Source organism: Brachyhypopomus gauderio, chromosome 13, assembly GCF_052324685.1.
Source record: "Brachyhypopomus gauderio isolate BG-103 chromosome 13, BGAUD_0.2, whole genome shotgun sequence".
Lineage (NCBI taxonomy): Eukaryota > Metazoa > Chordata > Actinopteri > Gymnotiformes > Hypopomidae > Brachyhypopomus > Brachyhypopomus gauderio.
In genome coordinates this window covers 20,829,084-20,856,594 of record NC_135223.1, presented here as the reverse complement: position 1 = coordinate 20,856,594, position 27,511 = coordinate 20,829,084, and the positions used below count along the sequence as shown (strand labels likewise).

At 41.3% G+C, this 27,511-nt stretch overlaps 3 protein-coding genes across 3 annotated transcripts; 1 reads left to right on the top strand and 2 right to left on the bottom strand.

Annotated features, from left to right (window-relative positions):
• Positions 1-1,377: 1,377 nt before the first annotated feature.
• trmt11 (tRNA methyltransferase 11) lies at positions 1,378-14,957 on the bottom strand. Its single transcript, XM_076971656.1, has 13 exons — positions 14,695-14,957; positions 14,420-14,485; positions 14,262-14,335; positions 14,063-14,144; positions 13,876-13,968; positions 13,263-13,397; positions 12,135-12,291; positions 10,126-10,206; positions 9,821-9,985; positions 8,958-9,030; positions 8,675-8,809; positions 6,043-6,163; positions 1,378-2,951 (listed from the first exon to the last, which is right to left on the bottom strand). The coding sequence occupies exons 1-13, from the start codon at positions 14,770-14,772 to the stop codon at positions 2,808-2,810; spliced, it is 1,404 nt and encodes a 467-aa protein (XP_076827771.1). The 5' UTR covers positions 14,773-14,957; the 3' UTR covers positions 1,378-2,807.
• Positions 14,958-15,004: 47 nt separating this feature from the next.
• LOC143474255 (actin-binding Rho-activating protein) lies at positions 15,005-16,749 on the top strand. Its single transcript, XM_076971658.1, has 2 exons — positions 15,005-15,153; positions 15,493-16,749. The coding sequence occupies exon 2, from the start codon at positions 15,552-15,554 to the stop codon at positions 16,017-16,019; it is 468 nt and encodes a 155-aa protein (XP_076827773.1). The 5' UTR covers positions 15,005-15,153; positions 15,493-15,551; the 3' UTR covers positions 16,020-16,749.
• Positions 16,181-20,234, bottom strand: hint3 (histidine triad nucleotide binding protein 3). The gene is made up of 5 exons (XM_076971657.1): positions 20,090-20,234; positions 19,472-19,589; positions 18,510-18,579; positions 18,258-18,384; positions 16,181-17,169 (listed from the first exon to the last, which is right to left on the bottom strand). The coding sequence occupies exons 1-5, from the start codon at positions 20,216-20,218 to the stop codon at positions 17,131-17,133; spliced, it is 483 nt and encodes a 160-aa protein (XP_076827772.1). The 5' UTR covers positions 20,219-20,234; the 3' UTR covers positions 16,181-17,130.
• Between the last annotated feature and the right edge of the window lie 7,277 nt (positions 20,235-27,511).

Sequence of the window (27,511 nt, the reverse complement as noted above, 5' to 3'; positions counted from 1 at the left end):
TGGGATGAATTGTCCGTGCTTTGTAGATGCTAACCAGCCAAGTAGCTTTTGGGAGAGAAAAACATTTTTTTTGGACATGCAAGCGGGAGGCTTTTCTCACATCTGCGTTACTCTTTGTGCATAGAGGCACGTGTTTCCACTGAATTTATTAGCAATCTCCCCCCACACATTCTCACTCACAACCACAGAAGAGGAACTTTATCAGACTGAGGCACGTAATTGCCCTTTGCTTAGAACTTCCCCTCCTGCATCTCTGAGGGAGTGGTGAGCGCATCAGTCTGCCTGCAGTGCCTCCTGTTTAACCATGCTGAACATCTCGGAGCCTGATCTGACTCAGCATTTCACGAACGACTCTCACGTGGATCAGACTGCGCTTGCTGAATAAGCATTTCACCAATCAGACTAGAGTGGCCAACTCAGAATTTCAGGGACGGCTTTTACATGGATCAGACCGTAGAGGCAGACATTTAAAGAAGCCTATCAGGAAGTAGTGGCTGGAAATTCAGTAGTCACATCCAGCTTCACACATCCAGCTTCAGACTGTGTATCAAACTCTTAACTAATCGTGTTTTGGTCATACAACAACCTCAGAAGCTACACCTACAAACCTACAACACAAACAGTAAATCTACATTTGATACGTACACAGGGGATACGAAAAGTAACTTCAGAACATACATTAAGACATTCAGATTATTACACTTGAACATTTTCTACTTATTTTATATTCATTTCTATATTTACTTTTTAGTCTTAATTGTGTCTGGAGGACTTATCCTTTCATGTTACATATTAGCTATTTCCATTATGGACCTTAAACAAACAACAATAACCTTGGACTGCACATCTGTTCCTCTGCAAGGAATGTTTGTTTACATGGGATGAACTGAGGGGGAGAACAGGAGTCCTCATCTCATAACCCTGGTTGCCAGATTGGGAACTTGAAACTATACACACCACAGAAATTGTGCATCCAGCACTGGCCAAATGCCTCTCTTTTGGCCAGTGGAGGTGAAGCAATAGCCCATTGATAAACATTTGCGGAAGGATAGTACACAGAGAGTTGAGGTGGAGAATCCGAAGTTGAATAATGGCCTGGCCACACGTAAACTGTGGTTGGAAAACACAACAGCTGCTGACTAACTGTGAGGAATAGTGGAATCGGAGAGTAGATATTTGTTCCTTTCTTCCACTAAACATCTTGGGGGAGTGTGTGGGTGAGCGAGGAGCATTTGTTTTTGCTACCATCTGTGTCTAATAAACCCTTCTCACTGACGTCCTCGCCGTGCTAAGGAGCACGTGCATATTGTTTTCACTGGTTATTAGTTTTATTGGCTGTTCATGACCATCCAATTTAAACCGCACAGCTCATTTACAAACAAAGGGGAGGTATTGCAGATTAACGTCAATTAAGATGCTTTTAAGTGATAGACCAGCCTAACAAGAAACACTTTGGAGCTAAAATTTAAGTAAACAGATGTGGGCTGTTTCCAAGGAAAGACAGGCTTCAAACACACCACAAAAGCTATGACAGTTAGAATATAGCAAAGACCTATCATGCCTCATTTAAGCAACATAGCCAGACAAGTCAGAAACTTTACAGATTGCAGATAGCATACATACATAGTTGAATAACAAATGCAAAACAGTATTTCATAGTACATGTGAACATAGGACATTTCTTTCCATTCAACATTTCTCTACATAATTCCATAGTACCAAATAGTTCCATAATCTATTGCCATCTTTGTGATTAGCACAAAGCAAGAATTTAGCCAAAATTCAGCACTTCAATTTGCTTTCTTGTCTTGATTCATGTGGACTATAAAAAATATGGGCCACATAAATTTCTTGCCGACAGTAGTCTTGCTGCTTACACACTGGCCCCCTGGACGTGTTTCACTGTGGTCCAACAGCCGCACATTCTGAACAGTTGGGGATACATTTATCCTGAGATTGATTTGTGACTCAAACAGGCACTATCTATATATTACTGCTCTGTTTTTGGCACAAAACTAAGGAAAACAATTGCAAAAAGACCTAAATTCATTCATGTCACACATACACATTACTTCCATATCTGATGAAAACTATAGTCACTGAACCAACAAAAGACCATCAAACATTAACCCATGAAATTACGAACACGAAACACATAACTAATGTATATCAATGAAAACAACAAGAAAAATGTAATAAGAGCTTTGAAGACAGTTGGAATGTACTATCTTCAATGTAAGCACATATGAAATGACTTCTGTCTGAAGAGAATCCTTGCAGAAACATCTGGATGCTCATTCTTTTGATTTATATTATTCAATTCACGTCCAAGCAAAGTCGTACAAATGCTTTCCTTAATGTTAAAGGATCCAATTTATGCTGAACATAAGTCTCCCAGATGATTTTCTTGGAGTGAAATTTAAGAGTGATTCATTAATCAGGTGTCTTAACTAACTTCATACAGCAGGAAACAGTAGTCCATCATCCTCCCCAAATGTACAGTAGGTGAAACCACCTTTACATCATCTCTGTCCACTCTGAGTCATAGGGATTACGTAAATCCTCCTCTCACTTTATCTAAATACTCAAAGTTAATGCAGCAATAAATACAACTTGATCTCTCGAGCTTACTTTCATTCGAGGTATGATAAGAAAGAAAGCAGATTTAAGACGGGGAGTATGAACTTTTTATTCAAATCACATTCTGAAACAAAGTTAGTAAAAAAAAATTATAAAGTATAAGGGATTAGAATGAAGCAGAATGCCAATGCATAAATGTAAATATAAAAAAATCTCGGTTTCTTCTGTCACTCTCCTTTGTCCGAGGTGCGTCTGTCATTGCTTCTGCTGTGGTTTTTTGTGAGGCCACTGAAGTATTTCTCTCTGAAGGAGTTGTGGCCCTGGTACGGGGTGAAGCGTGCGTTTGCTAATTGCTCTAGTGCGTCCGACTCCTGCAAGAAAACATAGCTGTGAATAACGGAGCTTGCAGTCACCCATCACCAGTCTGAACACGGGATCAGTGTCATTATCCTGGAAGTAAAACTATTTTTTTAGTATTAGGAAATGACAACTGTTTAAGTCATACAAAAAAATCAACAGTCAATAGTTTTCACATGTCAGCTGGCTCAGGGGTGAACCATAAGACAACATAGATCCCAGGAGCCCAGATTCCCATACAAACACAAATGAGATACTATAATAATGATTAGATGTTGTCATTCACATGTAAACCAAATTATGAAACATACACAAACTGCCAGTAAACCTAAGATTTTGAAAATAACTGTTCAATTACTAGTGAACAGTCACTTTTTTCCATAATGCACACTGTTATTGTGAATTAATATTGTGAATTATTAATGGGAAAATAAAACAACTTGTTGTCCCTGGAACAAATCACTGCTAATGGATGTCCCATCCACAGCCCTTTAAACAGGACGACTACCTCTGCAGTGCTTGGGGAGGCAGGGGAGGCCAACACAAAGATAACTGGGCTATAACTGTGCAGATAACTGTGCTGCATGTAGCACCAGCTCCTGGGCTGCTCTCTCCTTCACCAGTGCCTCGACAAGCTGCTGCTTATCCTTTTTAAAGGGCTATGGGTGAATGTGCCTGTGCATTCTGGGTAAACCACGTTTCACACACGAGTCGCAAGGTGCTGCCAGAACACTGCTGCAGTAGTTCCCAGTCAGCAGTTTAGGAACCAGAGCAAATAAAATACATATATTACAAGTAGGTCTGGGTGTTTCAATGAATATGAATATTAAGAACCTGATTTGGTATTGAGTGCCTCATTCTAGTCTTTAACTTTGTTCCCCAGACTTCTAAATCTTCCTCTGGCAGGATTTATCCAAAGTGAGAATGATTTGTTCCGAATAACAGAACAATCTGGCCTGATCCTAGAAACTTTGTTCCTTGTAAATGTGATGATGCAAAGTCTTAACTTCCTCCTCTGGTTCGTAGGTCCTGCCAAATCTCCTGGAGGGTACAAAGTCTGGATTCTTTCATTTAGGAAGAAAGAAAACCACAAACACCTTGTTACACCACCGGAACACTGCAGCTAGACACCAGCACAAGCTATTTGCTCTCTGCTTAGTGTCTCCTTTTGTAGAACCTCATAAGCTCACAGCCAAGTTTGTAATGACGGAAAAGCCTTTAGCTTCTCAGTTTTTCCTGTGCGGGGCTTAGGCCAGGTTGTTAGGCTGGGGCAGCTGTACGAGACCAGGACGGAAGCACCTAATGAGGTGTCAGGGGTACCGAGAGGTACAAGCAGCAATTCCAGCGCAATGAATCATCTGTGTCACCATTAGATTATTCCATCTTGCATGCCCTCTCTGCCAGCCTCAGAGAGCCCAGCCTCCCAGTACTGCCAAACACCTCAAATGCCCCCAAAAACCACAAGTGTATACGACCCAGATGCAGAGATTTATATGCCACGAAAAGCACATCTCGTGCACACTCAGTCCATTACTTTAGCATGAAAGCAACAAGGGTTACAAGATGGTGGGTGAGTGGGTGGGTGGGGGGCACAGACAGATAACCTGCAGAGGAGGACACAAGGATTCTGGGAATGTGTGCTAAAATGCAATGAGATGCACAGAGAAAGAGTGCGAGACAAGGAAAGTTAGAGAGTGAACAGAAGGCAAGACCTCATCTGGGCTGAGTGTTGTTTGACAGAGCTAGACCCATGCTGCCTATAGGGCCCAACACACTGGAGCTCCACGCTTTTCCAGGCAACTGGCAATAGTACAAAACAGACACAATGTTTCCATTTCACTATTTGATTAATGTGTAAATACATTAGGGGGGGAATGACTACATGCCAATTCATATTGTAATGCAAATTACCAGTCATCTCTGCCCATTAAACCCACGTTTAGTGTAGATTTACACAAAAAACACTATGAATATATTAAAAAATGGGTTTAGAGTAAAATGTATTCTCATATGAATAGCTGATATGAACGATATTTTATCTGATATGAACTTACAGCTCACTTACAACTCATTTTTACACAAGCTAACAATAACTACTGACTACAACCCACAACACAAAACTTTGTTGTGTGTTGTCCATGATTCCAGGTAGCCAATGTTAAATGACACTAATGTGTCAGTTTAAAAAGTTCGGCAAAACAATGAAACAAATTTTCCCAGCTAAACCTCTTCTAGTTGTCTATATTTAGGACTGATTTGTCCTAAAGATCATGTAAGATACATTTTATTTTTAGTTGAACAAGGGTGGCACTGTAATTACGATAGTCACAGTTCAAAATTTAAAATTTGTCATTACATGAGCTGGGGAGTGAGTCGGCACTATCTACTAGGTCTCGTTAGTTAATAGCTAAGACTGAAAACAACTGCCACAGATTTCTTTGAAGGAAGGAAAACTGACTAAAATGACAACAAGTCATACTGTGCTAGTGCGTGAAATGAAGTAGATCATCAGCTCAATATCATGATCTGTGTGTGGTTAGCCAGCTTCCAAGCGTTTTTCTTTAAGCAACTATAAATGCTCAATTAACCCAGAGCAAAAAATATAAATGTCTGAAAACTGCAGACAAGACCACATGAAAGCAATTGGCTTCTAATCAAACTTGGACCAGTGTAAGCTATGAAAATGTGACACATATAGCCCATGTGTTCCAGGCTTGATTCATGAGGAATGCACGACACATGCCAGTCTGCAAAGATAAAATACCATGCATGCGTGTGTGTGTATATGTGTAAGTGTGTGTGTATGTGTGTGTGTGTGTGTGTGTGTGTGTATGTCTGAATAGTTCACATAAGCCTTTATGGCAACAATTTGGGGTTTAAGTCCTTGTCAGATCCAAAGATGGATTATTTTCCATACAATGTGTGATTAAGTCATTAAAGTGTAGTGTACAAAAGTACACCCACCAAAGCCAGATGGCCTTTTACAGAGTCTCACGTATTTTCACAGACTCACAGTAAATATGACTTTGTCTTGGATATAAATGACATAAACCCCTTCTTCTCAACATATGAGAAGAACTCCCCCAGAACTCCACCCACACACACCTCTGGTTCCTTAGTCTTCTCCATGGTGATGAGCCTTCGGGCTGTGTGGCTGGACAGAGTCTGTTCGCAGTTGCTGACGATGCAAAGGCAGGGGTGTAGCGGCACCATCTCCTCACAGTACCTGCAGGTGTCGGAGCACATGGCATCATGGGTAAGTGTGAGTCAGACACCCAAGGACAATGCTTCAGAGACATGCAACAACATTCAAACGGGCGCAGCTCAAGAAGCTGGTGGCTTCCCCTTCAGTGGCCCTTAGCAAGGAAAGTGTTTATACAGCCCACTGAAAGATACACACGAACCTCGCGCCAGTGGTTTACACGCTCCCGCTGCCGTCACCTAGGAGAAATATCAAACACCGCTCCGTTCCAGGAAGGGGAGCTCTGGAGAGTGCACTCCACAGAGCCGATCAGACGACCCTTCAGAATATAGAGCTGTGAGTCAGAGTGGAAGGACGCTGGCCCTCCCAGTCTGCTGGGCGCCCTAATGAGGCTGATTAAGTTAGAGCTCGTGTGGATTACGCTCAGCTTGGCTTTAACCTGCTGGTGCCCATACTCCTGCGACACCCCGACACGATCAGAGAGAGCCGACATTTGATAGGCTCGAGTGACACCCACAGCATCACAAGGGGAGGAGATCTCCGACGGCCTCCTGTTGTACTAGTGCATACGGCTAACAGGAATTCAGGGGCCCTCGCCGAGACCCGCTAGCGTCGGGCTGCCCGGCTTAATGAGGAAAATGTCACCTGTGCGGGTGGCATCCAGCAGGCACTGGCGTACTAGGTACTATGGCACTGCAGCCATAGCAGAGCACCTCAAATCCGTAATTTGCACTGTGATCGAGGGGTCGTGCGGTACACAAGATCCAATGTGTCCAAGTATTAGATGAAGTGAGGTAAGGAGAGTTGGTGAAAACAAACAAAAATTAAAGAACTGAAACCTAGCATAGCTCTCATAATGGTTGTAGTCACACTGACTCTCCTATCTAGGGCCCTTGATTTAATGGTCCTGCGTGTCAAAGGGAAGTCTGCCTGGTGTTAGCTTTTCACTCAATGTAGACAAGACAAGTCTGTCTCTGTCTCTCTCTCTCTCTGTCTCTCTCTCTCTCTTTTTCTTTGGTTAACCGCTTAGGTTTTGGTAATCCTTCTCCATTCGGTCCAAAAGTCAAAGGCGCTAAAACTTCGGCGGCTGGGGTCCTACAACAGCTGCAGCTCACAGCGGGGGAAAATGAGCCAACGAGTGTAAGGAGTTGTGGGGAGTGTTAATGCACAGTAGAGGCGGGGCTCCTTGCAGAGGCAGGGCTCCTTGCAGGGGCGGGGCTCCTTGCGAGGTGGCTTTGACTGTTGCGGGGGTCCACGCTGAGCTCACCCTGCAGGCCCGTTGAGCCCCTCTGCCGGGTACAGAAAGGCTGGGGCCTCTGTGGGTTGCCTGGACGCCCAGGCGCACCGCAGACCCAGATTTCTGTGGCAGTCTTTCCCCTTTCCGACACCGCTGTTTATAAACAACAGTGTTGCTACACAAACCTTTGCTCTAGAGACAGACAGTCAAAGGGGCCCACTGAACACTGATACTTCCTACCGGGTACTAGCGCCCCCTTATGGACACTTTGGGATTGCTCTCAGTACTTTACCATTCTGAGATCTGCACTGCTCTGGCAACAAAACGTTTGAGTTCGTCCTCATCTCGGGCCACTGCAGCAAGCTATCGATCCAGGTTCCTCTCTCAGCTTCCCGCTCTCAGATCCCAGTGCACGTGTGACAGGACCTCTGCCTGCCCTGCTGTCTGTGTGGTCAGTGCTCTCACTTAAAGCCTTTTATGTCTGTCATCAGAGCCCCACACATTCAGGTCAGTGGTAACAGGATACCCATTCGACCCAAACTCTGACCCTTCACTGGAGTTCAGCTCTGTTTAGTCTGTGTGTACATTTGTGCAGATTAGTTCTGGCACCGTGCCCCGAATATGTCACGTAGTACTAGATGGGAGCGAGAAAGCCACTTTCATTACTCCTTTCATATCAGTGTTATTTAGGCAAACCCCAAAACTAAAATGTGCCCTCTGAATTGCCTGTAAAAAAGCACCAAATTCAAAAATGGAGGATGAGGACATTACTGCTGGAGTCAGCGTACCTGAACCACCCGGTTTGCCCACAGAGGGGAAATTCTGTTGATGGTGGTGGTTTGTATAAGGCAGATGAGGTAAGTGCCGGCCGTAATTCAGATCACAGGCAGTGGGGGCCCTCCCCTCCCCTCCGCCTGCCCTGTAATCAGCGCTCTGCCTGCTCCAGGCTGAGTGGACAGGGCTGAGTACCGTCAGCAGGACTGGAGCGGAATGCCCCTCTTTCCCACCTGCTCATCCTCGTTCTGCTCTTACGCCCGCCGGCTTCAGCAGGTCCTCCACACACCTGAAAGTCAGCAGCCTCGCGCTACTGCTGCTTGGGTACTTTACAGCAACCAAAGTGCCACGCTGCCCCCTAGTGGCACAGCCTACGTAAAACAAGTGTGCAAGAAGGCGCTAGTAGAGATACGTCGTGCCCCGGTAAGAAAAAAAACAACAATATAACAACAAATATAAGGGTCAAGGGTAAATAACGCTCAAGGTTTAGTTATGTATACATATTTGTGGTACTGCTTACTTACTCTGGTCTGTAAACTGGAAGCCAGTACACCAGCCGTCCACCCAGGACCAGGTGATGAGCGGCAAAGTTTAAGAGGTCAGCAAAGACGTCACTGAGGTGGTAGGCCATGGAGACGGGGACGTGGCTCTCACCAGACCTGCGGCGGAGACACCCAGCCACAAATGAACAGAGGAGACGCAGCCTGGGGCCATGCTTCACTTAACCTCACGGGTGCAGACACGTCACCCTGGAGCGCTAGCATTACCCATTAAAAATGCATGAAGAGATGGACGATATAGTCTTACACGTTCTCAGGGGGACTCGACGTCTCTTTGTGTGAACCTGTTCTCCTTGTTGACTCACGAATGCCATATGGAGCTACAAAAAAATACCCAAAAACAAAATAAAGAACACTTTAAAGAACACATAGTGTGCATGTCTTACATTAGCCTTAGCAAATAATCCAGCCATAACACGAAATAAACATCTGAAAAGACAAACAAGCAGAAGTGCTTTTTTCATTGAACAGTAATTATAAGATCAAATCTGATCCTGATGGAGAAGTACAGCGTGTTGATGGTGAAGCAGGTTGATGGTGAGGAAAAGCATCACTCCACAAGCACCTCGCCACTTACACCACTGCATGAATGACCTTTACACAGGGCCTTGCAGGATACCCAAGGTCGTTTTACAATTAGCACAGGTACAAGGTGCATATAGCACACAGCTCGTCTGTCATCGTGTTGAGCTGCTTGTTTGCGTTGCAGCCAACGTAAATCACAACTAGGTGGAAAAACTAAACGCTTGGCTTAGATTGCATTATTTACATAAAGCATTACAAAACTGCCTTCAGGTATATTCAAAACCGCACTGATGACTATCTGTGACACATGACAATTTGTGATTTAGCCAGGCTGCATGAAACAATGTGGCTATCAGTTTCTAATCATACAAATATTCAGAGAAGTATTTCTATCAGTAAAAACAAGAACATATGCTAAAAAAATGTATGCTAGTGTGGAGCTTGAAGGAACCCTTTGAACATGGTTTTGGCACATGACAAAAAGGGCAGAGCATTAATTTATAAAAAAAGACAGAAAGAATATGCAGCAATGGAATGGAGCACGAGTGTTAGGAAAGGATGAGAAATTGTTCATTAGAAACATACGATCTGTGATGATGGCATCAAAGAGTGACCCTTTCCTCCATACAGGCTTAGAGGCATCAGACACCATGACATCCACGTAGAAGACCTCTGTCCCATACTGCCGGAGGTTTGCTCTGATGTTCTCATCTGGACCACGCCATTTTTGATTCTTCCTGCTGGCCCTGCCTACAAAACATTCAAAGACTTTATTAAAAGGCCTACAAAAACAGATATGACTGAAAAAACAGTATCAGGATAATTTAACAAGACTTTAGTCTTAAAAACAAGACAGGCTGCATGTTTGTGTCTGACTTTTTTTTATTTACCTACTCCATGGATGGTGTTATAGTCGATATCTGTCCCACACACGTAAGCCCCAAAGTGTGAGCACGCCACCAGAAGACTGCCTAGATGAGTAGGAGATAAGAAGAAGAAGCAGGAATGTGGATGCCAGGAAAGACGAGAAAGCGTGGTTGAACACTGCACAGGTCCAACATCGAATCATTAGCAATTTAGTTTTCAATTTTTTCCATTTATACATTTCCATCCAAGTCATAAACGTTGCGGGATCTAAAGGCTGCTCCGACAGCTCTGGCCGGACACGCCCGGCTCTTCCGCCGATGCTGGGAACGAGCTCGCACATCTGGCCAGCAGACCTCACACCCCATCCAGAGCCCGGCTAGTGACGGCAGGCGCTCACACTGAAGGCTGGCACGAGGACAGACGCCACAGCATGCTACCGACACACTCAGGGCCAGGCTAGCCAGGCAGTGCCAGAGTACAGAATTCTTTAAGGTGATTAATGACCCTTGGTGTAAAGTCTTTGAGTCAAAAATAACCTATAGGGAGAAAATATCAACTCCTGGTTTATATAAGCTGAGAATGAAATGCCGTTTAATTTTCTCCATTTCACTTTCCTCTAGAGTAAAGCAGTGGAACTGAATGAACACCTACCTACAAATCAACTGAAAAAAACAATGCCTGCTTTGACATTGGTAACAGATCAAATTAACATTAATTTTTAGTATTGTTATTTATAATATTAAGTTTTTTTTTGTAAGTTCTGCCTTAATAAACTGAACTGTTGTTATTATTTCATGTTATTATTTAAAATATCTTTATAAAACTACCACTCAACACTGTACCATTCAAACATTTAAGAGAGTAGTCCTTCACCACAGATCTCTCCACATGAGACAAAATCTAGGACTCATGTCATTGAGGCAGCTACTTCCTGCACTGTCCTGATCAAAAAAGTAACAAATGCTGTCCTCTTGAAACAGTAATTTAGTTAAAAGGGCACTGTGCCAAAATGAACCATGGGTCAATCAATAAAATCATTAGTGACATCACTAATCATTGTGTATATATGTGTGTGTGTGTTCTATGTTGACCAAAAGAAGAAATCAAATGAATGCTGCCAATATCGAGACCAGAAAACTTCCAACATCCAGAGTGCAGGGTTCACTGTTCAGGGTGAGGCAGGAAGCATCCATGAACACAATCAGGCAACGTTCCATCAAGGGTGAGACAGTGAGTTGGAGGATGTGGTCACTACTGCAGTGTCCTCACATTAAGAGCCCATCCATGACATACAGTAGAGGTAGCCAACAATCTTACCGATGGCTGTAAGAGACAGGACTGTGTAAGGGTAGCACAGAGGTACTAATTACTGCAGCACAAGATCAAGCAGTTAGGACCACATCAATCGATGAAGGGATGACAGAGAGGAAGAGAAAACCCAAGACGCAAACTTTGTCAAGGAGCTTCTGAGATCCAGCAATACATTACCTAACAACGGGATGCCCGATGCTGGGCAGGGAAAGCCTACAGTGCACCGAGAGATGAAATCAAGTGGCAGCGTTCACATACAGGAATAACATTCAATATATATTAGCTGGACAACTCAAGGTCCTGATGGGAGGAACCCCAGCGTGGTGATACAAGGATAAGATCCTACGGGACCTCCAAATACAGACGGATACCAACAAGTAATGGAAAAACATCCAGACATCATGACAGACAAGATACAGAAAACACCAGTAACAAGACACGTGACAGTCGCAAGTGATGGAAACATCTAAAAGAAGGAATATGAGAAGAATCAAGGCCCCTCAGTGTCAAGGTCAAAAACATTAAGGTCCCAGTTGTCTCTTGGAGGCAAATCTCTCGCATGTGGTAGCATATACGCCAGCCAGCCGTCCACTTTATGCAACATACACACATATCAATGTATGTAAAAACAAATCCCAACTATTGCTACTATAGTCCCAGGTATGTATGTGTAATAAGACACAGAAATACAGCACTGTGTATGATGATGTTATTTCCCCACCTGTTCCAACAAAAGGATCATACACAAGGTCGTTGGGTTTGACCTTCGCATGGTTGGCCATTATGAAAGAAAGACCTGCATCCATGCTTGTGTTCCCAATGAAGTGTCTCTTTTTCACACTGTGAGAGCGGATCAGTTCCCTCTGTCCATCTGCAATCTACAAGAGAAACATGTGCTTTAAGTAAAAAAAAAAAATCAAATACATCATAAATATGATCATGTACTTTACAATCAAAGCCTGTGGACAAGAAATACTGTTTGACATCCCTGATTAGGAAAATCAGTCTGAGTTTTTTTAGTTGTCGATTTGAGTTTTCCACAGTAAAAGTGAATAGCAATAATTGTGCACGTATTAAAATTGTTTTTCCAATTATATAATTTGCTATTTTTTTTCCAGTTTCAATTTCAGTTTCTAGGAACATATAAAATTTGTCTTTTTGTCGTTTTGGGTATGGTTAATAGCTACCAAGCCTGGGTAAAGACTTGAGACTTGATGATAAATTTCAATTCAGGACATAACTTAAACTCAAATAACTCAAATATGAGAAGGCTCACAGAAAACAGAACTACAGTACTGGTTCTGCACATCCAGGGCCTCTGGTCAAGGAGGAGACATCACAAATATTTTAGAAATGAATCGAAATCCAGACTTTGCTAACTGTGAACGAGTAATCAAGCACAGAGGTGCAGGTGTGTAAAGTGAAACTACCATGTCCTGTATTCTGTGCACAAGTGTATAAACATCACAAGCATTGTAGGGATTTTATTCTGGATTTTTCAGATTTCAGATTTTTAATCTGTTACTTTATCCAATGTTGAAAAAGTCTTCATTCTTGGCTATTTCAATATTTATGTTCACTCTCAGTCTAAGCCATTGTTGTCTCAGTTCTGTCTCAATTAATTTTACTCTTCTTTATTTTAGTCTGTTCTCAGTGCACTGTCAATAACCATCTCTGCTCATTTAAATCTTTTTACATTGATCAAACTGTGCAGCACTTTGGTTGACACCTGCTGTCCTTTAAATACTACACAATTAAAGTTGTTGTAACCAGTTAAATTAAAATTTAATAACCAAATAAAAATCACAATCACAAATCTTCATAGCGAACATCCAGAATACTTACTCACCCATCTTCCAAAATACATATGAAATGGCTCCTGGGGAATGTCATTAGGGTCCAGGCCATAGTCTTCTAGTAAACACAAAGTGTGATCAGGATGCTTCAGATTGACTTTCCCTTGAAACGGCAGAAAGTCCAAGGCCTGAGGAATAACCATGTTAATGAAACTATTTGAAGCTTGTCAGAATAAGAGAAACAGGGACCATATATAGTTCAGCACACCCTCCTTCCATCCATTAACATGCTACCTGTATTTGTATGACAATATTTGCATATTGAACTAACTGATCTTGCTCTTGGGTTCACATCTGGCATTTCACCAAGGTCACATAATCAGATCTAATTTCTGGTACAAGACCAACCTGGATATGCAGGTGGTCAGTCAGAACACCTCTGAAGGTGGTTTGGCAGACCTGTGTACATTATGTTTGCAATGTGTCCTTTGAATGTGTACAGACTCTGTATGCATGTTCTCAATCAAGTATCATTATAATAGATACATTAAAATAGATAATAGATTCTAATAGAAACACAATTCCTTATATTTCAGATATTAAATGTTCCTTTGAGAACCCCCATACATCATGATCTATAATAACAACGAGAGAACACATACTCACATTGATTTTCTCTATTCTGTCATTAATCAGCAATGTCTTATTGAAAGTGTATACATTAATCTTGTAGGTTGATTCTTCTTGTAGAAAGGGAGTCTGTATGTTAAAAAAAAAAACCATGTAGATTCATAATGAAAATGATATAAAACAATACAATGAGTGAGTGGCTGATCCAGGAACAGGCACACACCATTCTTTCTCTGGGATACTCCAGTAGTGATGACTTGAGCTCTGCTGCTGTCCTCCCATGACCCCAAAGCTCAAACGCTGACCTAGAAGAGTTAACGCCAAATAAATATTTATAAACACCTTCACAAACAAGTGTGTGAGAATCACACTATTCATAATATTTATTCATGTCTGTCTCCTTTGCGCAAAGTCACACCTACTTGGCGCAAACTGTGCGTGACATTACACTGCGTACATCATCCTCCGACAGGCCATTTAGTCTCCAAAACGGCGACTACGAGAAATACAAATATAAGTTATATTGGTAGGTACAGTTGATAATTATAATGTATTTGTCCAGTTATTCTAAATGTTTTACCCTGTCATTGAAGGTCTCTGACGGATCACACCGTTGACCCCTAAGGGACAGTAATGACTTGATCTCCTGAAAAGACACATACAACATGTGTTATATAATTACAATGCGTACTTCCAAAAACAGTAACGTTGTTTTATCAACAGTGGTTACTAACATTAACACGTTTTCCGTGCTAGCCAGCAATTTATCGCAAACTATGTACACAGAGAATATACAGGGGGGACTCCGTCTATCCGTAAGTGTAGGTCTGCTGGCCGAAAGTGTAAATTCCATACCGGTAATCTGAAGTCAACATTATCATGTGCCAGATGTAGCAAATACTGTCGGCATGTTTTGCCACAGTGCAGCGCCATGTTTGTGTGCAACACCACACAACACTCCGGTGGGCTCCACCGGCTTTAGAAAACGAGTTCCTATTTGCGCGTATCAGCCTCTTCACGCATGTTTAAAGAAGACACTGCTGGCAGGGATTAATTTTTAACATGGTATGTAGGTTCGCTCGATGATAGACATGATGAGTACACTCATACAATCAATGAAGATTCAGTAACTTGTACAGAAGTTATTCGTCTGCACTAGAATACGCCTCGTCGCTGTGTACTTGTTTGTAATTGGTTGAAACGCTCATCCTGTACGACCAGTGCCACGTTTTCATTGGCTTGTCAACATGTCACTCATTTTCCTCGCAAGTCGAGCAGAATGATTCCGACGCCCTGTGAGAAGCGCACGAACAGGTATGTTGTTGTCTGTGTTCCTTAAACATGTCCACACACTGCTAATAATCATGTATTTACCCCGTGTTTACTCTGTTTACTGCTAAACGCAGCAACTGTTGTTCTGTCCAGCTTATGCTTTCACTTAATTAATTTTTTTTCCAAAAATAAAACATTTCAATTGTAGATAAACCATTTTCTCGTGCAAATGATGTAGTATAGTATTTCACATGCACGGGTGAAAAATGCATTTTACCAAAAAGTAAGATATTACAACATTTTGCTTCAGTTGAGAATAAAGACAATTAACCTGCTTGTACTTTTAACTTTTAAAAAGTTCACTGTGGTTGGATCCCTCAGATATAAAGCAGGCGACGCCCACAGATACGCAGTGGCGCTGCAGCCTAAACGTGGAGACCATGGGGACAAACCGTGTAGAGGGACGTGAAGACACAGAGGACACCTGCGACCTTTCGGTTAAAGGGTTAACAGAGACCTGGAGCAAATGGTCTGATGAGCACAAAGAATATCAGAAACGCAACCCGTTCAGCAGCGACGGGTCGCCGGGACACGCCGGACCGCAGCGAGGACAGGAGGGTTACGGCCGGCCACTAGAGGGCACTAGAACCGAGCAGAGGGGCAAGGATGCTCACTCGCATGTCAGTGCAGAGGTGGTACAACTGTGTCGTGTCATCAGACAAATAGGCAAGGATCAAGAAGACGGGAGAGCAGCTGTGGAGTTCGGGAGACTTTTTGAACATTATGTCCCAATCTCTAACAAGGTAGTGGGTGTGCTGCTCCGCGCCCGGAGGCAGGGACTGGTCCACTTCGACGGGGAGATGCTGTGGCAAGGAAGAGACGACCGTGTGCTCATCTCACTGCTTTAATCATGCAGTACCAAACAAACACATAAAGCAATACGTGAATAAATAGCGAGATGATTAATGTCGCCCAATAAGAGATTTACATATCGCATTCTATGTTGTCAGTCAAAACACAGATAACACTATTTTGCATATATATATATTAAAATCACTTAACCACTTCCTCCAGAGTAAATGTACTTTATTGTTCGCAGTACACATGTTAACATGCTTACATTGCTCAACAATGTATAAACCACAAGTTTTTCAACACGGTTTTCCCTCTTACTCGGCTGGATGGATCCAGTGTTTAAGCAATTACATTCCACACTTCATTATACCTGAATCAAGTACACACAGTGGTACAAAGCACAAATGAGGTCATGTTATCATATTAAGGTTTTAAAAAGTTAAAATGCCATGGCATACCTATATGCTTGTAATAGGCACTGGGAACCACAAGTTTAGCCATGCAGTTCTACATGTTATGATTATGAAGGATTATGTTCTGTAACACAGCAGAACCACACACACTATAATATATAGTATATGCTATTAAAAGCTTTCTCCTACACCTGAATGCACATGTCCCTTGTCTGTGTACGTTTCTGAACCTAATTGGGCAATGGTTCTTCTGAATTCCTGTGTAGTTGGCTCCAGCGTTTATTCTCGTTTGTCTATGCTTGTTTTGGCTTGATTTCTGTTTCTTTAGCCATTTGCATGCGTTTGATCATGTACCTTTCCCTTTATTCATCTTTAACTGGAAAAATGTCTGTGTGCCTGTTTAGCTTACCTGTGCTAGCCTCGCATTCCTGCTCATGGCTATTCTTAAATTATATATGTATCAGGAACAGTAATATAAAGAAAAACAAAATGCAAACATGCATCAGACAAGATACAACATCCAAATAACAGTCAATTTTTGTCAAGAAGTTCACATTGGAGGAATCAAATATAGCTGAAACTTTGCTCAGCTTGTCTCAATGGAATATAAAAACAGTATATTCCAACAGTAGATCTACTTACATTCCCTTACATTGGTGTTTTAATTATATATATATATATATATATATATATATATATATATATATATATATATATATATATATATATATAGTGTGTTTGTGTATTTCTTTTAGCCCATTGAGTTCAGCCTTTGGAGCAACTGATCCACCTGCAACATAGAAACACAAGGACATTAGACAAAGGAGACATGGATTTATGCAGTTTGTGGTTTCATTTGTTATTATTTATGAAAGCAGGTTTTATTCAATGAAATGACCATCTTGATATGCCTTTAGGAGATTAGAGAACTAAGGGAATGGCCTGTTTGGGTATAATGCCTGACTGAATTGGACATGATCTCCAAGTCTCTGTTACAGTGTCTGTCAGGGGTTCTACAATGACAATGGGGATAGGTACAAATTTATACTCAAGGTGCCATTAATCTGTTCTAACTGGTTGTGCTTATAAGAAGATATGACTCAATAAAAAATAATCATATCTGTGGAATTTTTTATGCATTTTTAACCTTTTTAAATCCCATAGCATAGAAATCAGTGGTAGTTACTGTTAGGCTCCTAACTAGGGAGAGGAAAATGGAGGCCCTATATGATCAGCAGAGTACTAGTGTGAAGAGAAAAGGGGCTCACACACTGTTTGAAATAGGAATATTCATCCAGTGTATGTGGGGGACCCTTGTGGACGAGCAGTAAAAACTAACAATCTTACCCCTAGTCAAGAAAAACTGCACATATGCTCTGCTTACCTCGCATTTTAAGTTGACATAAAATATTATTATTCTGGTCAGATTACTGATCCAAATTATTTTTGTCCACTATTATTACAAATATACAGAAATACAACTATAGAGTAAAGAATATATAGAACTACCTTTGAATCTGTCCATTAATGAAAATTAGAGGTTTTTGATGTCTATACTAAAAAGAAAATCTGTTCATCTGTTTCAACTGAAAGGCTCTTTCACAAAGTCTAACCATAACCAGGGTTTCACCTACGCAGCTGTAGGAAATGAGGTTCTTATCCCCTTCTGTTCTTCTCTTTCTAGTCTGGACAATAGGCCACACAAAACAGAACTACTGGGCTAAAACACCTGCCTGTATTTAACAAACATACACTCACCATGTAAAAGTCTAAAGAGCCAATGCACATTTCAATAGAACACAACTACAGGTTAAGCATTTTCCTAGGCTAAAACGTTTGAATGAGGAACTCAAAAGCAGCCCTAAAGCATCTACTCACCGTTATGAACCAGTAGGAGTCTGGGCGGTAGATGAAACGAGACATGACGCCCATCTGACTGACAGGCGCCAGCACATGGAGATGCAGATGTGTCACAGACTGGAACGGAGGCAAGTGGAAGCCGAGCCTAGCACACAAATAATCGATGTCTCATTTCAGCTCAGCGGTCCACTGTAACTGCACATTATGCTGCAAAACTCGTCCAATCATAACTTCCATGTGGACAAATGTTTTTAATTAAATTCATTTTACCTGATGTCACTTAAATCGTTGAAATTGTTCTTCTGAAGAACTGCTTTCCCAGTTTCCACTAATTTCTCCACTAAGCAAAACATTTGAAAGAAGGACGCAGAGATGACCACAGCTCAAACACAATACCGAATACTAGACACAACTGTCCTGTTTTTTGTTTTTGTGTGTTTGTTTGTTTTTTGTGCTGACTGCCACATACAATATTTGGAAGACCAATAAATCATATAATTTTGTTGTATTTTTGCTGTAATTTTGCTTCAAATAACATGGAAAAACAATTAAATGATTTCTTCTTTGCATACGAATTACGCATATTTTAAATGACAAATATTTTTTGTCATATGATAAAATTTGCATTACAAAGACAAATCAATGACCCTGCTTACACATGGTAATTTTATACATATTGAATATCAGGATTATATCCAGATACAAATTATGTATACAAATGTAAATGCTAGAAAAATCCACATCAATGGATAGCCTATATCAAAATCCATAACCACAAGGACACTAATCATGGTACACACACACACACACACACACACAGTTGGACGAAACTACTTATTAGCCACCCTAACCTAACCAAGTGTTTTTCTCCTTTACACTGACTGATGGACCCGCAAGGTGCAAGGAACTGCATGATGCTATGCAAAATGCAGCAGTGATTTTTTTGAATAGCAAAAAAACACAGAACACAGGAAAAACACAAGCAGCTGGTTGTTCTACATGGATTAATTTGCATACTTTGGGTCACATATCAATCAGATTTCAATGTGACCACCCAGAAACACAAAGTGTGGCTACCAAGTGTGGATATGTAGGTTATCACTACAAAGTGTGGTTAAAACAAGATGCAGTCCACATATTAGTCTCATAAAATACCCACGTGTAAGTGGGCTCTAAGACTCCTAAGTTTTCTAAATACATAAGCTATAGTATTGTGTTAATATTTTTCTTACCTAGTGGAATATGTTCTCTGCTAAGCGATTTACAATTTCCTACATGTTTTGTTGGCACAACGAGATAGTGGTGAGGAGCCCCAGGTTTTATGTCTTTAAAACATGATGTGTCTTCATCCTAAAAGATGGAGAGAGAGAGAGAGCAAGAAAGAATAACCAACAAAAACACTGAGCTCAGGAATGCACTGGAACATGTCAGTAGATAAACATGATTTACTAGGAGAACCGAGCATAGCTATTAAAGGTCTGGTCTGGCAAACCATCTTCCTCTCTTCTAGAATCACCATCCTACAGTGGTATTCAGATCTGCACCTTAAATAAAACTCCTGTCATCCAATTTATAATCCCTTGTAGTTTATTAACTGATGAATGCTACTGATGACTAGTAAACAGTCTTACGTTTATACATCCTCCTACCAATGTGCGTACTTTAGACTATGACTTTACACCTGCTTCGTGTGAGCAAGCTGATCTAAAGATGATATGAATAACGGTCGTAAAGTCATACTACACCCATGATGAAACACCTGTCCAGGTAACACTGGGGAACACCAGCCAGCTCGATAAAGTCAAGCCAAGTCATTCTCGCTGGAAACCTTCATTTGACAACGGACTTACACTGTGTAACAGCTCGGTGTTCATCTCCCCGTTGACTATTTTACAGAAAATACACTGTTTGTCGTAACTATCATTTTGACCCTTTTTGACAGGCTCGTTATCGGTCGCCAGCGTAACACTACTCGCCATGTTCAAAGCTGCGTGAATATCGCGTTAATGTGAAAATGGCCGAACAAAAGCCTTTCAAGTTAAAAGTCACTTTATCAGGCGCGTCTTCAACCTGGCTTTTTAAAAGTATATGCAAATTTAGTATCCAATTGTACTATAATTTCATACGTACGAAGTAAGAACTTACTCCGAATAATCAGAAATTATGATTTGCTTTTTTTATTTATTAAAAAAATATATACATCAACACAATTTGTGTGTCACTTCTGTGCTTTGCAGTTTTGGTAGCTTGAATTCTCATAGGACGTGCATGTATACACCTGCTGCAAATAACAGGAGAACAATCTGGTATATATTGTATGTTTTTTTTTTCTTTTTTTTTTTTTTTTTTGTGCAGTTTCAGTAAACTTTGTTTCTCTCTTGTATACAACCCCTGGCAAAAAAGTATGAAATCACCAGTCTGGGATGAGCACTCAGATATTTTATTCTGTAAAACAAACTCAGATCATAAACATGATACAATAATAGTCATTCCAAAGTGCAACTTGTTGGGGTAACACTAAAAGAAATAATGAAAACATTTTGGAAATAAAGTAAATGTTACTGAGCAAGCACAGGGGAAAAAAAATATGGAATCACTCAATTCTGAGGAAAAAATATAGAATCATGAAAAACAAAAGAACAAAAAAAAATACATCACTAGTATTTAGTTGCCCCATCTTTGGCTTTTATAATGGCTTGCAGTCTGAGGCATGGGCTTGATGAGTGAAACTGTATTATTCATCAATTTGGTGCCAACCCTCTGATAGCAGTTGCCAGATCAGCTTTGCAGGCCGGAGCCTTCTTGTGGACCATTTTTCTCAATTTCCTTCACAGGTTTTCAATTGTGTTGAGATCTGGACTATTTGCAGGCCATGACATCGACTGAATGTCTTTCTCCAAGGAATGCCTTCACCGTTTTCGCCCTATGGCACAATGCATTGTCATTTTGGAAAATTATTTCTCCAAACATCTGTTCAATTGAAGGGATGAGAAAACTGTCCAAAATGTCAATGTAAACTTGTGAATTGATAGAAGAATTAACCAGACATCTCCCCAGTGCCTTTGCCTGACATGCAGCCCCATATCATCAAGGACTGTAGAAATTTGGTTGTTTTCTTCAGGCAGTCCTCTTTATAAATCTCACTGGAACAGCACCAAACAAAAGTTCCAGCATAATCACCTTGTCCAATGCAGATTCTTGACCCATCACTGAAGATAACTTTCATCCAGTCATTCACAGTCCATGACTGCCTCTCCTTAGCCCATTGCAGTCTTGTTATTTTCTGTTTAGGCATCAATGATGGTTTTCTTTTAGCTTTCCTGTAATGAAATCTCATTTCCTTTAGGCGATTTCTTACGGTTCAGTCACATACATTGGCTCCAGCTTCCTCCCATTTATGCTTCATTTGTTTAGTTGTACTTTTTCAGTTTTCAACACAAATGGCCTTAAGTCTTTTGTCATGCCGCTTTGAGGTCTCTCTCACCAGTACATTTGGCTTTAACAACCAATCCATGCTGTTTGTATTTGGTTCATATCATGGGTACAGCTGACTGTGAACAGCCCACATCTTTAGCAACCATGTGTGAAGAGTTACCTTCTTCAAGAAGTTTCACAATCCTCTCTTTTGTTTCAAGAGACATTTCTCTTGTTGGAGTCATGGTTGCCACTCCACTTCATCCAGCAGCCCTCCAAGGTGTCATGACTGCAGGTGTTTTTAACTGCAGACTAACGAGCAGATCTAATCTAAGGCAGGTGTCCGTTTAGGGAAAGGAAATTGACTGGGTGTGTCCTTATTTTCTACCTCCAGTTTGAGTTTTCCATATTTTTTCCCTCAGAAAAAACATTGTTTCCAATGTTTTTTATTTTATTTTTTATTTCTTTTAGTGTTTCTGAAAGCCAACAAGTTGCACTTTGCAATGACCTTATTATTGCATCATGTTTTTGAACTGAGTTTGTTCTACAGAATAAAATGTCTGAGTGCTCATCCCAGACTGGTGATTTCATACTTTTTGCCAGGGGTTGTACTACTGTGGCCATAAGTGTGCACATTAATGCACTATTAAAACTTGACAATAATAAAAACACAATAAGGTACAACATTGCATTGTGACAACAATGCATATTTCATATAGCATTGTTTACAACACAAAGACAGATGGTTGCATTAGAAATGATCTGAGAATAATGGCTAGTCTGGTTTGTCAAACAACAAAGAACAAACTGAAGCAAAAAAGGCACTGTTACCAAACAAATTGGCTAATAATGCTGAATGAGCCAGCTAACGTTAGCTATACAGCAACTTAAAAGAGCGTAACGAGGGCACACTGCATTACATTGCAATGGCAACATTAACCCACCCAGCAAAATCATTTCCAGCAGGTAGCAGCAGACCCAGATCCATGAAACCACCCAAATGTGTGTTAGATATCTTTTAAAAGTGTTTTTTAAATACCCACCAAATCAGCTCAAAAGGCTCTGAAGTCTTACATACTGGACTTTAATGAGGATAGCTGAGAATTATTAAAAACATTAAAAATTGATTTTTCATTATAGACACAAAATGGTAATCTCCTGAATGTTTCTTTGCAGTTTGCTTGCATCCTGTTGAAAGGTTGTCTCTGAAGAGGTTTCACAAACAGATATATAGTAATACTAGCTCCCTGTCAAGGATCTCATTAATGGCTGTGTGTCTTTCAGCAACAGCTTAGAAACCTGTGGAGAAGATAATAAAAAAAAGCAAAGATTTGCTTTGTTACACAGCAAATGTATTCACAATTTGCTAGGCTAGCATTCATTGCTAGGACACCACTGAGGCTAAATCAAATCTCAAAATAACACAGTGAGGGTGAAATGTCTATATAATTACATTTCTGAACACACTTATGTTTGCCAAAATTATTTGTCAACAAAAGAATATAGTAGATGTGAATGGACAGGAAAGCAGTTAGTGAACATTTATTAACAGAAGAGGAAACTTAATAATTTATTAAGTGTGCACTCTTTGTCTTGGCAAGTGGCACTGAAGACAGGCCTGACAAAGCCTGAAATCAGAGATTCACTTTAGAGACACTTAGTTCCAAATGAAGGAGAATGAGCAGAAATGGAAACATCCACGTATTCCACGTATACGTCACAAATGATGCAGTTCAGATTTTCTGGACTGTTGTAATTTCACAAGTTCCTAAAATGCAATTTGTTTGAGTTATTGGATGTATTGCAGTTCTTTCACTGAATATATAATGTTGTACTGCACTTTATCAAGCATTCTTACAAGATTTTCTACTGTGTTTTCCCCAGGAAGATTACATATAAGTCACATATTCAATTATATATGTGTGTGTGTGTGTGTGTGTGTGTGTGTGTGTGTGTGATCACATTATAAACTGAACCACAACAATGGAACAATATTTCTTGCCTGCTGGAAATTTTAAACACGTTTTCCCTCATTTATTTTATTGCTGCTTAGATCTTTCCCTTTATGGGGTTTGGTATCCGACACAGTGAAAGATTATGCAGATAGGACATCTGCCCCCAAACATATGTTGTAGCTGTAGTATACCCCCAACCCCCCACACACATTTCCTTTCAAGCAGAAACAAAGTTAAATGTCATATGAAAGTAAGTGATACAAAAAAAGGTAGAGACTAATTTTTTGCATATAAATTATGAATCACAAAAAGCTACAGAAACACTTGAGGCTACAAAGCTATACCTTTAAATATAAACTATTGCATGTTCTGGTTCCACTAAAAAAGCTACCTATGAGAAAAGTTGAGAAGATAAGTAGGTGCCAACATGTTTAGTCGGTCATCCAACCAGTTATTTCTCTGCACTCTAGTCTGTTAGTGCTTCATATTTAGCACAATGTAATGTATGCAAATGATGCCATTAAAATGCATGTTCATGTTTAGTTTCTAAATTAAGTACTCATTTGCACAACTCGCACTCTGAAGAATCCAGAGATTCATTACAACAAATTACAAAAAATAATCATGACTTGAGACATCAAATTCGGTCTACATGTTCATTCTCTCCTATTTACTAGAAGAATATGAAAATAATTTACATGCACATCAGCAATTTGCAGGCACAATATAGGAAGTCATAAGCTTGCCAAAGCTATTATGCTAATTGTTGTTTTGCTGCTCCATACAATAAATCACGACCCAAAACTGGCTGTAATTATCGCCTGCGATGGTGGTGTAATTATAAGGCTGCAGAAACAGAGAATTACCAATAACATACAGTGATGATGTATACAGTATATCTTGAATTGAGAGAACTGTGTATCCCTCTGGCTGAGTGCCCAGCGCACCATGACAGAAACCTCCACTAAGGATCCCGTCTGCCTCCGGGATGAGGAGCAGGCTTAGATGGATATGCACCGTGGAAGGAGGTGACCAGGTCCGGATCCAGAATTTGTGACATGGGCACCTACAGTAGCTTAGTACAACAGTACACCCAGTCCTGGAGCTGCTGTGTTCTCCTCTGGGAGTTGAGCTGAGTGACAGTGCTGTGTCCTCCCTCGGTCAAGGCAGAGACAGAAGGCCAATGATGCATGGCTGCTCTCAGTGCTTTGCTGATCCATTGGATAACGGTGTATGGATCGGCATACTTGTTATGGATCAGTGTACAAGGCGACCTTGCCTGTAGGTTCCACACTGCCATCCTGCCACCCAGGCTGTATGAAGGGGTCTCACCTCTCCTCCTGTCCATGTTCCTCTTAAACATTGTCCAAACTCCAGTGGGTCTTCTGACACCGTGCCTGGACAGTGGGTTGGTTTCCAGTGATGTCAGTAATGCGTTACTTAATAACGTGTTACTCTAATCTTACCACTTTTTTTTAACCACGAGTAATCTAGTAATCAGATTCAAGTTACTTATCCAAGTAACTGTGCGTTACTAATTTTATTTTCCTTAATGAAAATATATTTTTGCTTTCTGACCGTAGAGCTCGACTCCGCACTCCTCTGAGAGCAACGAACGTTTTTATACTTGTCATTCTGTGCAGTATTCTCCGATATGTGTTAGTGTAAAGAAATACCCCTCAAAAACAGGGATGGAACATTTACCTGACGAATGCAATTTTATGTTGCAATTAGTTCCAGGTTTGAAAAGTGCTGGAATTTTGGCTAAAGTAGGCCTACTTGAAATTGCAACTGTATTTCGTTTCACAACCAATTGCTGTCTGACTGAATAGTTCGCTTGTATTACATTTACAAATATGCTTACAAATAATACCATGCAGTGACACAAACGCAATGTCAGTAACATTGTTACTGTTAAAAATTCACTTCCAATAAAGTGAGTATTAGCAAAAATCTACTAAAACTACTAAAGTAACTTGTAATCTAATGTAATTACTTTTAAAATTAAGTAATCAGTAACGTAACTAAGTTACTTTTCAAAGGAGTAATCAGTAATGAGAAATCGGATTACTTTTTCAAGGTCACTAAGCCATCACTGTTGGTCACACATCAGGGGATTCCAGTTGTAGAGTGGCAGTTGGCATTTTAGAATATGCTCAAATGGGGTATGCCTCATTCACACATGGCACACAGAGTTTTCTGGAGACATTTGTGAGACCAGGTGTCAAGGTGCTCCTCTCAATGCATCCTTAGGAACATCCCTAGTTCTTGATTAATCCTCTCCACCTGTCCATCAGCCTGAGATCAGGGAGCAGCAGCCTACATGCAGGCATATTGCCACTGGTACGCACACGCTCCGAACATCGTGCATCGTTGGCCACCAGTAGCTCCAGTAGTTCCTGGAGATCCAGTAGATGGAGGTTGATTCAGGGTGCGGCAATGTTAGGTCTGGAGAAGCAGGATGGAGGGAGGAGCGTGTCTGCCTTCACGGTACTCGAACCTAACTGGAACATGACCTGGCAATTCAGGCCCTTTGTAGTCTTGAGGTACTCCAGGTTCTTATGGTTGGTTATGATGGTGAAGGGATGATGCACTCCATCGAGCTCGTACCTCCACTCCTCAAAGTCAATGTTCATTTGAGGATCTCCTGTCACCCACAGAATGGGAACAGATTGGCTCCGATTCCCATATTTGAGGTGTCCATCTCTGCAATGAAGGGATGGCTGGGAGGATAATTGTGTTGTGTCCAGGATATGTGTGGGTCAAGGGTCAAAGCCAAGGCAGAGAGCACAACGTTTGTATCCTCCAGGAAGTGGTCATACACTATGCACGACATCATTCATCGTGGCCACCTCCTGCTACAGTTGTCCCTGTAGTTCTCTCTCCAGTCGTTCCTTGAAGGCTTCCATGACTTCCATGGCTCTGCCACAAACCCTACCCTGACAAGGATGGTGCAATACCCTTTAAAAGTGGTGAGGAGCCAGACACCAGCGCAGTCTCCCCGTCTTCCCTCCTGGTCCTTCCTGTGAGCTGCGTGATTACAAAAGCAACCTTCGCATGGCCAGGCATCTGAGGCTGCTAGTTAAAGTATAGCTGGCACTGGACAATAAAACCTCTTGCAACCATCAGCGCCCCTGCTAGAGAGGTTTTCCATGAGGCAGGAGAGGCAGTCAGCCACAGACCGGAGCTTGCCAAGCTCTAGTTGTTGTCTCCCCAGGGCAGTAGCCAGAGTTGCCCATACGTTTGCCCAATCAGGGAAACTCAAATTGCTCCCATCAGTTGGCTGTTCATTCTGTGATGGTGGAGTGTTGCAATGAGTTTCTTAGCAACTAAAAAGCAGCACAGCATTAAACATGCATAAAAGTGAATAGAAGCAAGTTACTGGCAGTAATCACTCAAATGGAGTCGGCAACCGCAGGCATGGATGAGGTCAGGATGGTTGACATAGAGCAATGTGCAGCGCTGGAGGTAGGCATCTGTGGGCTTTAAACACAAACACAAAAATATACTGGGGATTGTAAAAGAGCTAGCTGTGTGTGTGTGTGTGTGTGTTTGCATTTCTGCGTGTGTGTGAATCAGTGGATGCGTCACTTTAGCTGGGTTACAATTCTGTTTTGTAAATTTATAGAATAATAATATTAAAGCAAGGGGGTCTGGGTCCGATTTCCGGTCCAGGCAGTTCTGTGTGGAGTTTAGGTATTCTCTCCGTGCTTGTGTGGGCTTTCCCCGGGGACTCAAGTTTCTCTCAGTCCAAAGACATGCGTGTTAGGTTGATTAGTCACTCTAAATTGCCCTTAGGGGTGTGTGTGTGTGTGTGTGTGTATGTGTGTGTGTATGAGATCTGTGCATGGTGTGCTTCGCCTTACCCGATGATGCTGGGATTGACTCCAGCCCCTGACTAGT

Coding starts and splice junctions, on each gene's coding strand:
- trmt11 (XM_076971656.1), bottom strand. CDS start 14,772: ATGGCGCTGCACTGTGGCAAAACATGCCGACAGTATTTGCTACATCTG. Junction 13,969..14,062: donor AGTATCCCAGAGAAAGAATG/GTGTGTGCCTGT, acceptor TTTAACATACAG/ACTCCCTTTCTACAAGAAGA. Junction 8,810..8,957: donor TCGAGTCCCCCTGAGAACGT/GTAAGACTATAT, acceptor TCTCCGCCGCAG/GTCTGGTGAGAGCCACGTCC.
- LOC143474255 (XM_076971658.1), top strand. CDS start 15,552: ATGGGGACAAACCGTGTAGAGGGACGTGAAGACACAGAGGACACCTGC.
- hint3 (XM_076971657.1), bottom strand. CDS start 20,218: ATGGCGAGTAGTGTTACGCTGGCGACCGATAACGAGCCTGTCAAAAAG. Junction 19,590..20,089: donor ACACCGAGCTGTTACACAGT/GTAAGTCCGTTG, acceptor TCCATCTTTTAG/GATGAAGACACATCATGTTT. Junction 18,580..19,471: donor CAGAGAACATATTCCACTAG/GTAAGAAAAATA, acceptor TGTTTTGCTTAG/TGGAGAAATTAGTGGAAACT.